Below are 15,632 nucleotides of genomic sequence, written 5' to 3'. Positions count from 1 at the left end.
CCCCCCCCCCTTGATATCTTTACTTTCTTTACCAGTATTACAGTATATAGTAATTAAAATTTTAAGTAGGGAATAATACTGAAATTAAATTATAGTTTACTCATAATTAAAATGGAAAATGAGAATAAGGTTCCAAATTACTCCCAAAAGACTCTGCAGTAGTAGTTGCATGTTGCATTAATTGACATAAATACCACACATATAGGCAACAGTATGGAGTAAATTTTGTAATATCTATGGGTATTCTTTACTAGATCCTTGGTAGGAAACAGGAAAGATGTAATTTTGTTTCTAGTAGATAATACAGGTGAAAACTGGAACAAATACACTATCAGATCATATGCAAGCTGAAGACATTATAGAACAGTTAAAAATTCATTCAGTCATGAGATATATGCGCAATTACCACGCTAACTGGAAACAAATTATAAGAACAAAATACCAAAACAGATTATAGTGTGTCACATTACCTTAGGGGAGTAGGGGCCGCGCCTTAGCTCAAGCGGTTAGTCACTGGTTTCCCACCGCGGTGGGCCGGGTTCAATCCCAGGTCTGGTCAAGTGGGATTTGTGGTGGACAAAGTGGTGCTGGGGCGGGTTTTCTCCGAGTACTTCGGTTTCCTCTGTCAATCTTCATTCCACTGATTGCTCCACGATCACCCTCACCTATCATCTGGGTCTGGTACAATAGGCCAGAAGTGGCCGCCATGCCAAGTGGACCCAGTTGGACTCCACCCCCCACTAAGCGAGTTAAAAGAAATCAATTAAAAAACTAGGGGAGTAAGACATTTAGGAAGAGGACTGAAGAGATTATATGAAACAGGTCACATGGCCTAATACCTGGCAGAATGATGAAATGTAATTAAATTTAAGTGCATACAAATGCTGCTGTCTTTAAGGTTGGAGATGATGTGCGTCAGGACATGCTGGCATTGCAAGTCATTGGGATATTCAAGAACATTTTCCAGCAAGCTGGATTGGATCTGTACCTATTCCCATATCGAGTGGTTGCAACTGCACCTGGGGTAAGTGTGGGTACTTACTAAGCTTAAGAATTGAAGAAGGTGGAAGAGGTTTCTGAAGCACAAAAAGCTTACATTCTGGTTCAGAGGTGCAGTATTTGGTCAGAGTACTTTCGTTCATTTTCACAAAGTGTATGAAATTTGAAAATAATGGAAGATTGTGTTTGTTCATCCATCTGACTGAAAATTCATCTCTGTAATTAGTTGACAGCGTTCAGTGAAATTTGATAATAAGAGGATCTGTACTGCAAGTTTTCAGGTAAATTTAATTTATTCCCTAATTTATATGGTACCCAAATTTAATTGTGTTGATTTTTTAAAAAGATTCACCAAAAAAGTTACATGGCATAAAATGTAGAGTTTATTAAGAACTGCATCATTTATTTTAAATATTTATGTATTGAATATTTAATGAAATGCAAACACAAATGGTATCTGGATGACATTTGAGGTTCTAATGACTGAAAATTTAGTGTAAGGTATTCTTGGTTATGATGTCATGAAGTTAACGTTAGTTACCAATGTTTCAGAGGAATCTGCTGCCTCCAACTTCACTGTAGGAGTAAAGATTGAGGCAGCAGATTCCTGTAAACCTTAATAAACCATATGGTGTCCTAACCAAAAGACTGCAACCCTAGAAAAACCACAGTATGTCTGGCTATAAAGTGTGACATTTATAGTGTGACTAGCTTTGCAACAATGTTTCTGTTCTATAATAAATGGACATTGAGTTCAATGTATGCAAAATCACAAAGAAGGCATTTGTTAACCAATCAATTTGTTCTTTTCTGTGTTCTCATCTCACCCACAGTGGCACATTAAATTCCCCCTGGCATTTAAATTTGTCAGTGCAGTGTTTCATTTTATAAGTTTTGCTCCCTTTTGAAATTTCAGTATCTCAATCAAGTGTCATCATAGAATTATGGAAAAAATGCCTTTGAAAGACCAATTGTCAGACTTCACATACCTATATTTTCATTTCTATAGCCATTATATTAAAGTTTATTTATATATATTTTTTAGTAAAATTCCGTACTTTTGGCTTCATTCTCAAAAAATCTGTCGCTGCCACCACTGACTTTCATTTCCATTCAGACCACATTATCTCACACGTATGCCTGACTCATGCATATTCAATATACGCATTCTTGACTGGCACCTGGTGTTTAGAAATGACACACAATCATAATAATCTGTGTAGTGACACTGAATGCTTCACTGGTAAACAGTTACTACGTGGGCCTAAAAAGTTGCACTTCCTTTGCAAGCTCAAGGCTTGTATGATTGAATGAACTAAACTGTTCTTCCAAACATCACTGAAAAATCGTTATCTTTTTCAGATTATTAAATCATCACTAAAATGTTTATGCCACAGGAAACATTGCTGCAACTCAAGTGGCAGATACTGTGGATAGATGAGTCCTAGATTTTAGTATTAGGTTAGGCGTGTTTTAAAAAAATTTTTGGGCATACCCATTTGTTTCTCTGGCTATTCTGCAGTGTCTGGCATACAAAACAACTCAAAATAGTCCAGGGAGTTACAGGGGTCTTCTAAATCAGCATCTATACCAGGCTTGTCAGTAAATGGAAGATGTGGTTGTTCAGCACCTGAATTTGCCCACACTTCAGGTTGCTTGTTTCTGTTGTCACTGACATTTTCTGCTTTATCAGAGCTGACACTTTGTTCACCACCTAACAAAATTTTCACATTTGTTTTACTGTCACTACTGTATTCATTCTCTTGTAGCAATTGATAAAACACGTCCTTATCACTTGCAGTCATCTTCTTGCTAGGACCTGCCATAACAGTTAGTTGAAAGAACTCAAACCCAGAGCAGTTATCCAGCAAGCAGGAGCTTCCTGTCACACTCTGAAGTAGGAAGACCATCTTGCAAACACAACGTACAAGTTTCCATTGCTGACTGATATTATTTCTACAATGGAGTAGTTAGAAACATGCATGACACCTGTAGACGTCATAACCACTTGACTGGTTAAATATAATATATACTCACCTAATTGCCCAGTATTTTGCACATTAAAAGAGTGATGGGTCAGTTGTGAGGTATTCCCCATGTATTGTGAAAGTGATCATAAGAATGACATCTAGAGATAATGGAATTTTAAAATATTTACTGGAATTTGTTTCAGAAAATAGTATAATTCATAATTTAAAGCAGAGTTGCCCAACTGACAACATATGGGTTGCTTGTAGTTAGTATTATGCAGCCCACAAGATTATTCTTCCAGTCCCAAAAATATGAGATGTTTTCCTCATTAAAATGGTGGAAAATCTTACCATCAAGAAGGCTTAATGAAAAGTGTTTAGGTCTACTAATTAGTATGTCTCCAAAATTGTATAAGATATCATCAGGACATCCTAGCAAATTTGAATACATGTTTCTTGAATTGCATGTGGCAGATTCTTATTTATTTGTTTTTGCTTTGTAGATCTCATCATTGCAGGAAATATATTTGTATCTGTAGGGCTATATTGAAGAAATTATATTTTTTTATGATTTGGCCTACTGGCAGGTGCCTGAGGTATATTGCAGCCCTTCAGTTGTTTGAAATTGGACCTTAGTTTAATCTATCCCTTGAAATTATCAGGCATTCTTTGCACAACAGAAATAACATATAGGGATGGTCATGTCTATCCATCTGTCCAGCTGTCTGGATAGATTTTGATGAAATTTGGTATATAATGTTGTTAGATACCACTCAGTAATAGTAGTTTCTGACTTCCTAAAGTTTGTAATAACAGTTTGTCATGCACTCAAACTTGTGAAGTAGGTTTGCCACGAGCACAACTACCCAAATGTAGTAACCATGGTAAGCCACCAAAAACCATGCAGCAGGAGAGATGAGCATGAGATTCCTGGTGACTGGGTGTTCTCATATCAGTGAACATCAAGAATATGGTTTTCTGGGATGTGACGCCTTGTATTCCAGTAGAGAGTTATCAGTGTTTTCATGTAACCTGCTGCATCCATCTTCAGGGTGCGAGATGAAGACAGCATTTTTCTCTGAAATGTTGGTACCTATCTATCAAACTGCACGGTGTCACTTCTCTGAAGACCATGTTCTTCCTATGAGAATGTTATTTGTACAATTTGGGCCATAGTAATTGACTTCCCTGATGGTTTATTCCATGCTGCATAGTCAGTCAATATTTTGGTGTAGTATTGCACAAGTAAATACCATATTTGTACTCCTTATTGTTGTACAAATTTCCTGTCTTGTAAGTATAGTTAGACACAGATTTTTAGTATGATGCAGTCTGTTCGTAATGATACTGTTTGGAAGTTATTTTATTGTGAACTGAATATTTCTGTGGATGTTACCTGCAAGACACATTAGAACAATGAATGGTAATATGCCAACATCTAAAAGTACCATTAGCAGAATAGAATAACATGTAGAATGCCGTCTTTTGGGATGTGGCACCGTGTAGATATTTTGTTAACCGACGTTTCAGAGGAATGTATTGCCTCCATCTTCAGCATATAAGAAATCCAGGAGCATGAGCTGGTTCATCGCTTGTGGATTTCTTACACCCTGAAGATGGAGGCGATATGTTCCTCCGAAACATTGGTTAACATAATATCTGCACGGCACCACATCCCGGAAGACGGCATTCTTCATAGTCACTGCTGTGAAAACCTCAAATCTTACAGAATAATGTGTAATTTACATTAGATTTGATGCTATCACATCGGTGACTATGAAGAGTTAAAGTTCAACTTCTGCCAGAGTACATGACATCACATCCCAAGAGAGAGTCTTCTTTAACTTGTAAATTATTTTTATTGTTTCATAAAGTGACTGTCACTGTAGTGTGTTGCCATGTTACTGCATTTGAATGATGATAATCATTGAGCCATCAGAAGTAATCTCTACTGATTTAAGAGTAGTTGGGTCTTGAAAGAGATTTGAGAAAGTAAGGATTTCAGATGTCGGTAGTGAGAAGTTGGGAAATGTATTTATAGCATAATGATTCTGGCACATTTGCTCCCTTTTGTTTAATTGTTGCCAGAACCATCATACTTGGGGAGAGGGTATATTGCTCATAAAGGATATGTTTAATTTTGTTTTACAACTATTATATGAAACATTTTTCACTCTGATAAATATTCAGTGAGTTATGCAGAAATGCATGTAGGTCTTCATGTATAGTATATGTTGTTGCTATCCAGTTTTAACCAAAATTGGAGTATGTTGACAAATTTTAGTAAAACTTTACAGTATCCAGTTTCATGAAAATGTGGTCAGTAGTTCTCAGTTGTTACATGGGGACAGGTGGACATGCAGGTGCAGCACAGAAAATGGGTGCATTTCTGCAACAGCAACTGGATCAGTCACAAAAAAAATCAGCAGTACATAATTATGCCCTGATCGTATTCTCATATATATTACCATTCAGAACTGTTAATTGCTGCAAGACTTTAATGCTTAAGCTATGTTGTGTGATGTAGATTTTAATGAATTGTGAAACCCTTTGGTTTTTTAATTGATGTTGGTTAATACAGACATCATATCAAAGGTGGTATCAGATGTATAACATTATTACAGTAGCTAAGAAACTATAATGTACCAGTAGTTTTACAGTGAAAGCATTAGGTTTTGCAGTTGCGCAATTGTTTCAGTGCGGTGTGATAGAATGTGTTCCAAATGCCAAGTCTCGTGATCAGCTTGGGCGTCAGACAGACATTGGAATGTTTGATTACTTCATCAAGAAATATGGGGATGAGACCACCAAAGAATTCCAGGTAGGTGCATTAGTAATCATTTAACTTTATTTACTCTTACTGGTCATGCATTATTACAGCAATGCATGCACACAGCCCAACCTGCTGATTGTTGTATTTTTTCAGTGTGAATACCATTAAATTCTGGATCCCGATCCTACGTATATACGCACAGTAGGAGATTTCAAATTTTGTATTCCTTGAAAATAAAGGTTAATGGTTATTTGGGTTGGGGAGGGGGGGAAAATTAAGGAACAGTATATTATGTGGAATTCATGTCTGTCAGGCTGGATTGCCAGGGTTCGATTCCTAGCAGAGGCAAGAGATTTTTCTTTACTCCACAATGTCCAGACCAGCTCTGAGTCCCACCCAGCCTCATGTTCATTGGGTGCCAGGGCTTTATATTTTTTGTGGGGATCAAGTGGCCAGGGCATGAACCTGACCACTAACCTCCATCTAGTGCTGAGGTCAAGAATGGTGGAGTTACACCTGTTCTCCCACATACATTGTCATGATGTGATAATTAATTAAGCACAAGGACAACTTCACCTCTTTACCTTTGATCCATAATAAAGTCTAGTTTATGTGAGACCATAGTGGACTTTTTCTGTGCATCCCGTAAATCATTTCACAGATGTTGAAATTTGATATGGAGGACTTGAACTAAACATTATCAGGCAGTTCAAACTGTCAGTTTTATTGATGCATCATAAATCCTGGTTTACATAATGGACTTTTCCATGTTCCCCATAAACTGTTTTGCAGATGTGATCCCAATACACTCAGCTCCCATGACAGTACAATGAAATATGCTGCCTACATCATAATGTCAGTTTCACCACATACTGAGGTCTCAGAGGACTTGTAACAGAGTTGCACAGTTTGCAGAAGATCTCATGTCAAGATAACCCAACTTGTGAAAGGTGCCTACAAGAAAATGAATCAGCCACACACATCCTGTGTGATTGTGAGGCCATAGCTTATTTAATTTTCCATCACATGGTTCAGTTTTTTATGGAACCAAGTGACTTTTATGATGCTCTCATAAGCAGGGTCCTACACTTTATTAAAAGTGTAGGATTAATAAAGGGCGAATCCAAGGGGAAGCACAATAGATCATTGAAGGTTGCAGTGCAGGGGCCGGTTTTTATGGCCCACCCCTTACTTACATACATACATACTCATTTCAATATTTCAGAATGCCCGCCGTAACTTCATAAAATCAATGGCTGCGTATAGTGTTATTGGATTCTTGCTTCAAATAAAGGATCGCCACAATGGAAATATCATGCTGGATGTGGATGGCCATATCATACACATAGGTAAGTATTTATTTACTGTGTTTCTATGTTGTGCACAGCAAAGTCAATGTTACTTATACCTTATGTAATGTATGTGATGATCAAGAATATATAACGGGCATGGTACTTCGAAAAACTACCTATTCTGTAATAAAAGTAATAACATTTATGATTTTCTGTCTTGTCTGCAAGAATAAATGGCAGAAAAGTTAGATAAATGTTAATAATGAGGTGGTTATACTATATGAATATTATTACACAGCTGTAAGTAACTACCTGAGTACATCTGCTTTCCATTAATCTTGCTCATACCTGTTTCAGATTTTGGTTTCATGTTTGAAAGTTCCCCTGGGGGTAATCTGGGTTTTGAACCAGATATTAAACTCACAGATGAAATGGTAATGGTGATGGGTGGTAAGATGGAGGCTTCACCATTTCGCTGGTTCATGGAGCTCTGTGTACAAGCGTACCTAGCAGTAAGGTGAGTTTTTGTTAAATTGAAAACTCTTTATCTTTCATCATACATTTACAAGAAAATAAGCAACGTGGTGAAGTGCCATGACTCTAATATTGATTAACATAATGACATAGAATATTTAAAACTGAAATACAGATCTGAAAAGTCAGAAAGAACGAACACTTAATGCATGAAAATTGCAAAAAGAAAATCGCAGAAATTGATGGTCACAATGTTTTGTTGGTCTGTCTGTCATATGAATTGTCTTAGGAGCCTAGCATGCACAGGCAGCTTGAGTACAAGTTACTATTACGAGATTCCATCGTGACTTCAGTAGCATGAGATTCCCAGCAGTCTCGTCCAGAAAACAAATGTGCTATATGTGCTAATCTTGCATAATTAGGTAGAACGTCCTTATAGTGATTTTCATCACAATTGCTTATCTCCCTCCTATTCCCCATTCCCCTCCCCCCAGTGTTAAAGTGATTCTTGTGTTTGATGATATACCCATCAGCCTTCCAAGCATTTCCCACCCTCAAATTTAAACAATAGTCAGTTGAATCAATTTAGGAACATCATTGATTCCTTGTTCCTTGAGTAAAAAGTGTGGTGCCTGCAGCCACTTGCTTTGTCCTGGTGCTTTACTGACTGACTGTCCAAGTTGTGCCCATACCTGATTATGAATTTACCAGTAAATTAATTCCTTACCATAATGTGTGTTGGAACCTCAAGACAGAGAAACTCAAAAAACAGCAAGATTTTATTGTAGTATTGCTCAGAAATTCAGCAAACTGTTGACACCCATAGTCAGTCTTGTTGGAAGTTACATGCATAGACATGTTTCTACCATTACCAAATTTGTTGCCTGACCTTTGTACAGTCATCAGTTTAATTGAAATATTCCCTAGTATTAGATAATTATAATATGAAGTAAAATTCTTGGAGAGTAGAAAGAAGTTTTGAATTATTCACATTTCTGTTGGTCTTCATATAAAACTGATCATAGTTTTATTTTCAACTAAAAATGAAGCACATGTTATAAGTTCATAACAGGCATCTGAATGAAAAAGTACAGTGTTTCCCTGTGAAGAAAATGTGATTTTATGCAAAATATACATGGAATCTGAGTCTGTTGATGAACAAATGATGTGTTTTAATAGCTTGCCTAAACTATTGACAGATAGGGCTTAGAATAAATGTCCCTATTTAATTTCTTATGGCAGTGAATGTGTTAATTTGGTTGTTGCAGGCCATACCAAGAGGCAATCATTTCGTTGGTGTCATTGATGCTTGACACAGGTTTGCCCTGCTTTCGTGGACAAACCATCAAACTTCTGAGAGCAAGGTTTGCTCCCCAAGCTAGTGACAAGGAGGCTGCAGCATACATTATATCAATCATTCGAAACTCCTGCTATAATTTCCGCACACGAACATATGACATGATCCAGTATTACCAGAATCAGATTCCTTACTAAGATACAGTGTTCAGCCATGTGAAAGGTTGGACTCTTTACTACACATACTGTTAGTTTCTTAGAAAATATGAATTGTGATGAAAAATTTACTGAGTATGTATTACGAGTGTTACAGTTGAAAAGGTTAGCGAGCAGCTATAATCATGAATATTTATCCCAGTCTCTTCCCACAATCATACCTCATAGAACTTCCTAAAAGAAGTAATTTATTGTAATACCTTTTTTTTTATATACTTACAGCCAACTTTTCTTTCTTAAAAGGAAATAAAGCAGGCTTCTGAAATCATGTCCCAGCTTCTCAGCTTTTAAACCAGTTGGCCAGTTTTCACAAAACTCGGCGTGAAATTAAACCATTGAAGCTGCCTCTGTTACATACTTTTTAACCTACAAACTTATGAGGTAGGTGCATAGCTAGGCCACATAATCTGTGGTTTTGGACTGCTGTGGGGTAATGATGTTCAAAAAATATGCAACTTTTGATGAGGTAAATATACTATAAAATAATGTGGCACCTGTATGAAAATTTCTGTTAAATTTGGTTTGATGGTGATAACTAATGAATCATTAGAGGAAGGCATGTGAAATTTGGTAAGGAAATAAATCATAAACATACCTTCACATTATATATGAAATATTGTTAAATCCATAACTACAAAATAGCAATGATATGTAACTTTGAGGTTATATCTGAACAATTTAACATAAACAGAATTTGTACTTAGGTAAGAAGTTCTTTACATAATTTAAGTAGCAATAATAACAGTGATAGATCTGTATGACTGTAAATCTATGCAACAGGACAGTGAACTTTTTGAGTTCTGCTTGAACTTGCTTCAGAATATGCTGCATGTGGTTTGAAGTTTGGTCAGGAACCAACTGACTTGACCAAAACTTAGTATGTGACTAAGACTATGCCATCAAATGAAATATAGTCACTTCATGTCATGTCCCTCAGAATTCACCATATGTTATTGTCCTATAATTTCTCATTTGATTACACACACCATCTGTGTTTCAGAAAGCATCTGTTTTCAGTATGTTTAGGTTGTATCCATACTACTGAAATAAAATAAGAAGAGTATTTTGGAGGCAAGCCCTATGTAATGATAAACAAACTCATATGTGATGTAGTATTTATTTTTTGTATACACAAAACTTGATAATTATGCAGATGTTAAATTATTGTGTCAAAGTGTGGCACTTTTGGTGTTTATATGTGTCGTCATCAGGCAGTTTATCAAGGGTATGAGAACAGTTGCATTGAATTAATTCACTGGTATGTAAAAATGCAGCCACTTTCCTCGAATAAATTCTTTGAAGGAATTGCATCTGTTATGTTAGCACAAGTCATTCTCTGAAACAGGTCAGAAAGGAAGAGCATTCAAAGTTAAAAGTATGCAGTGTTATGTAATGTAAATGTAGATCTCAGGCAGATGTGCATATATCCTCAATATGAGTCAAGGCCCAGGTACTTAAAGTGTACAAAATGTATTTAAGAGGTAGTGTTAATGTCTTTTATGCTAAAATTATAGTGTACTGTTATTAGTACAGTATAAGTTTGGTGTCTTGTTTATGTAATACTATTCTTCATTTCCGTCACACCACCATAGAAACATTAGGTCTTTTGATTGTATAAAACAAGTTTTCATCCAAATTTTCTGGGTATTTTGAAGAGCATTTCTGTGGGAGGAAACCACAAATAATGTTACTGATTCTGATTGCTATGTATCATATTAATACACTTTTTTGTATATATACCTGTCATAATGTAAAGGAATAGATTACTTATTATATTGTCACCACCAAATCAGTTTCAGCTGTTATTGTTAGTGTGTGTTCAGACTTCTTGTAATAGGAAATACACTGTTGTGTTTTTTTTTTTTTTAGAAGTTATCTTGCTGTCCTAGATATTTATCATTTCTGTATCTGTTCTAGAGTATCAGTCTCCTTCTCAGTAAGAAGAAAAGTTTGAGTTTCATTGTATTTCATTCAGTTTTATATATAGAACAACAGTAAGAGCAATAATAATACTCCATGGCAGTCAGGGCGAGTGAAACTTTCTCTGGTGTGTGATATGTTTACTGTAAATGAAATGATTTGTGGATATTGTGATCAGAGCTGTAAGTATAAAAAACTGGATGAGAGGTAGATAATGAATATTTAGTTGGAAATTAAGAACCTGTAAATACAGAAGGTGAAGTAGGAGAGTAATTTCTGCAGGATGTCATATCACAGTAGATTATTTTTCACAAGTACATGCTTAACAGGTAAGCAAATTTCAGAATTTCCCCTTTAAATGAACTTTGTTATTGGTCTTCTTCCCACCACAGTATGTAAGTAGCAAATGGAGATCTATTTTACACCAGGGTGGAATTATAGTATTATTGTGTCTGTGGTTCATTATGTAGTTTTACTTCTACATTTGGTACACAGTTTCAGAGAGAGTTGTAAATATCACAGTGTAGTAGCTACCTTTCCTACTTCATATCCTGGAAGTTCCTGGTTTGATCCCAGGTGGCCATCTTTAATGTATTAATTGGTGTGTTCATCCAGAATGTTGGTACCCATTTATCAGGTTAAGATATAAGAAGACAGCATTCAATAAAACATTGTTAGATAATTCACAACACTTACTAAGAGAAAATAGACAGGTTATGATGTTTGAATTAGTGAGTATTTGTTTCGAAAATTGGTCATTCAAAATGCCAAATGCTGTTAGTATGCTAATCTGCAATGTGCATCACCACTGGAGTGAGGAGGGTTACAATGCAGTTATGTCTCTAATGGATGAAGGGATAAACTGTAAAAGTATGCATCAGAATATTTTACCTTCTGAGGTTTTCATGGCAGCAAAGATTAATATTGTACTCTTCTTTGGAAGAACATACTGATTTCATCTTCAGGGAAGAAATGAGCCAAGTTAGGAAAGTGGCTGATTATACCTTTCTATTATGTGTTATATGTGTATAAACAAGAAATGGTTATACATTGGTAACCATCTGGCAATATCGGAAGATTACTGTATGAATTATCTTTTAAGGTCTAGAAAGCATTTTAAACTTTTTAATATGAATGTGGAACTTATGAACTATTTAAATCATTACATGAATTTCGGTGGAACATACTGTTTCAGTTTGTTGTTGTGTGGTGACCAGAACTAATTCCTTGAATGGAATTGCCCCGTTTTCGTTCATGAAATGCCCCAGAAGATGAGAAAGAGGACTATTAACATGAATTCATGTTTGACTGAAAAACATGTTTAAAATGTTTATAGAATTTCAGTAGATTCAGTAGAAATATGAGTAATTTCAAACTTGAAATAAATTGTGTCTGATAGGTAGCTGTTACTGCAAAAAATGTTTGCCTGCAAATGTGACCGGTCTCTTCTTTAGACTCAGTTAACATGTGTCTCTGTGTTATGTTTAGATTGCAATACAAAGAGCCATAGGAATAATTCAGTATGTAATGAAACTGGCTGTGACATATTTGGTGAGGGTTTCTTTCCCAGTAGAAACGTTTGTCTTTATCAAGTCCAGACTACCATTAATTCACACTCATACTGCTCTCCAGTTAGCATCAGGGGCTCTTTTCTGGTGTTCACTCCATCCATATTACATAGCTGGAGTATATAACAGCATACCCCTCTGCCTAATTCTGAGGTTAAGAATGCCTTCACACTGTGATCCATAGTCACAGAGACAATTTTTTATGTTCTGAAGGAATGATAAAATAATGCATGAGCTGAAGGACATATTCAACTTTTCCATAATTTCTTACGGGGGTTGATTGCAAATATCTGATCTCCATTCCTGCATTTAAGGGACTAATACAGAACCATTCCAGTAGGCTAACAAAAAGTTAGTACATCTCATGTTTTGTTATCATTGGAAGAAGGAATACAGATATTTCTGTGTGCCTTAGTTATGATTTCAGCACGTAGAAAAACAGTTAATAAGTTTCTGACACAGTAGTTGGCATAAAAGTATTTTTTTATTTTTGCCCAGAGACATTACTTATTAACATAGTAATTCCAAGACAAATTAGAAACCCATTGTCTTTATTATATATTCATGATTCTACAAGCAGTAACATTGCTGATGACCAATTTCATTAGTTTATAGTGTTCATCAAATATGAACTGCAGTTATTATTAGAAAGTTGAAAAGAACTATAATTTTAAAGCATTGTGAGTATTTCAGAATCTCGCAGTTATAATGAATGCATCACTTTGATTTGTTAGTTTTATTGTATTATACTTTTTGAGTTGTTACATAATCTTGTAAGGTTCCAACATATTTGATGCATTTAAATTTGTCCCCATGTATCACATTCTGCAGACTGGATCAGGCCACAGTTTTTCAAGTTTAGGAATCACTGGTTCATGCATTTTCTCAGTGGCAATAGGAAATGAGAATAATTTCTGTAAGTTTGTTTAATTGTGAAGAACATGACCAGTAAATGGATCTAGGTACCTAAAAATCATTTAAGATATTCTGATTCACATTGTTAAAATGTTGTTACATTATTTGATTATGAATGGTGTAATTTAAGTAAATGTTATTTTTTGAAACAGCTACAATTTTATATTTATTATTGCAATTTATGAACCCTTTTTTCCCAGAAGAACAAGAGTGAAAATACTTACTTTGTTACAGACTACTATGTCCTATCATAGGCATCTGCCAACATCTTTGCAGTAGAAGGTGTGTTGAATGAAAATGGAATGCATTTTATGTCCAGTACTCTCTTTCTCTACATCTTATTGTTTTGAGGTAATTAAATAAAAGGGCATGGTGCATATATTATGTAGCATGTATATTTAACATTCAGTAATACTGTCCCAAATACATGCACAGATTACTGAACTATCAGCTGTGATTTTTAAAACACATGCAAAGACAGATGAAGTCTCTTATTTTCAATTATAACTAAATTGTCTACATGTATTATAAATATATATGTAATTAAATGTGATTGGTCATGCTGCCAAAGCCTTTTATTCTCGGTCATAATAGGTCAGTTCTTAGGAAAACAGATTCTTTAGTTATTTCAGCAAATAGTTGCAATTAAGAAGAAACTAAAAGAAATTCTTTATTGAGTGTAAACTGCACTGAAATCACACTTTCTTCTTTCCTTTTATAGTTCTGTATTTCAATACAACTTTGAAGATAGTATAGTATAGTAAACAAGTTATGTATATTTAATTATCTTTTGTTGTGTGTAATAATTGAACAGTGAAACACTGATTCTGATCCTTTAATAATTCAGTACAAAATTTTTACTTTTTGCCAATTTCAATAAGTATCACGTAACAGTTAATAGGTTTATGTGAATTTAAGGTTTGTACTGAAATATTGTCCGGTGATCTTCCATGTCAGTTTTGAATCAAAAACTTGTGTTTCAGAGATTTTTCTTCTCCATCATCAGGTGCAATATGACATTGACATCAGCTGTGTCAGTTCTGAATTAAAAACCTTTGTTTCAGAGATGTCCATCAACAGGGGCAACATGACATTGACATCAGCTGTGTCAGTTCTGAATTAAAAACCTTTGTTTCAGAGATGTCCATCAACAGGGGCAACATGACATTGACATCAGCTGTGTCACTGCTGAATTAAAAACATGTGTTTCAGAAATCTTCATCTCCATCATCGGGGTCAATCCGTCAAAGACGGAAACAGCAGATAGCTCTGAAACATTTGTTTTAACTCAACATTGACATGGTTGATCACCTGTAAAGATTTTATTACATTTGCTTGCCAGGAAACCTACAAATGTTATATAATTTGTTTATTATAAGGGAAGTGTTCATTGTACACTTAATTATTCTGTTTATGAGAAATAGAATGCTTACAGAATTACAGAATATCACTTCCAGTCCTCAGATTAGCTACATATTGTATGGATCTTTGCATAATGCTGTTACCTAATCCTAGACACTGTCACTGATAAGACATTATGTGTGTATTGCTTGCTGTTAGTGAAAACAAACAAGGCAAGACTAATTTAAACACTTTTAACATGAGAGGCAGATACTGCATTCAGCAGAGACTGTCTGTAAACTGGATAATATGACAACAGGTACAACGTAGCTGTAGCTAAATGGAATGTTGTAGATCTGAAGGCATTCTTTTAATTCTAATAGGTAAGGGAAGGGAAGTTAAGGTAAAGCTATCCCTGTAGCAGGCTGTGAAGGCCCATAGAGTTATGAGACAATGAGGCTCCCACATTTTGTAGACGGTTGGCTCACAGATGGTGGTGAGTTTGTCAGCCTTACACCCTGGCCGCCCCTCACCCCCCAGGAAGATATCTGGTACTCATTTCTGTTAGAGGCTGAGTCAACCCCAGTCAGCACTGTTTCATAACACAAGGCCGAAATATTAATTTCAGTTCCGATTTCAGAAGTGTCTGTTGAAGACCGTGAAGGCCCATAGGGTTGTGAGACGTTGAGGGTCCCACATTATCTAGACAATGGGCTCATAGATGGCGGTAAGGTTGTCAGCCTTTACTCCCCAGGAAAATTATTTAATTAATTCCTGGTACTAATTTCTGTTAAAGGCTGAGTGAACCCCAGGGCCATAGTGCGGCTGGAAGGATTAGGTCAATTGAAAAAAATCCAATTACCTCATC

At 35.7% G+C, this 15,632-nt stretch overlaps 1 protein-coding gene across 2 annotated transcripts in view; it reads left to right on the top strand.

Annotated features, from left to right (window-relative positions):
- The window catches only part of LOC111864351 (phosphatidylinositol 4-kinase alpha), a 113,300-nt gene extending 99,722 nt beyond the window's left edge, over nucleotides 1-13,578 (top strand). For both annotated transcript variants that reach the window (XM_023851544.2, XM_023851543.2), the window contains 5 exons: nucleotides 899-1,024; nucleotides 5,668-5,790; nucleotides 6,968-7,091; nucleotides 7,392-7,551; nucleotides 8,777-13,578. In XM_023851544.2, coding sequence (XP_023707312.1) covers nucleotides 899-1,024; nucleotides 5,668-5,790; nucleotides 6,968-7,091; nucleotides 7,392-7,551; nucleotides 8,777-9,002 — 759 coding nt within the window. In that variant the 3' untranslated portion in view covers nucleotides 9,003-13,578. The remainder of the gene's footprint in view (nucleotides 1-898; nucleotides 1,025-5,667; nucleotides 5,791-6,967; nucleotides 7,092-7,391; nucleotides 7,552-8,776) is intronic.
- The last annotated feature ends 2,054 nt before the right edge of the window (nucleotides 13,579-15,632 follow it).

This window comes from Cryptotermes secundus, unplaced genomic scaffold (assembly GCF_002891405.2).
Source record: "Cryptotermes secundus unplaced genomic scaffold, Csec_1.0 scaffold312, whole genome shotgun sequence".
Taxonomy (NCBI): domain Eukaryota; kingdom Metazoa; phylum Arthropoda; class Insecta; order Blattodea; family Kalotermitidae; genus Cryptotermes; species Cryptotermes secundus.
The sequence above is the reverse complement of the archived record's forward strand: the minus strand, read 5'-3'. Positions and strand labels throughout refer to the sequence as shown.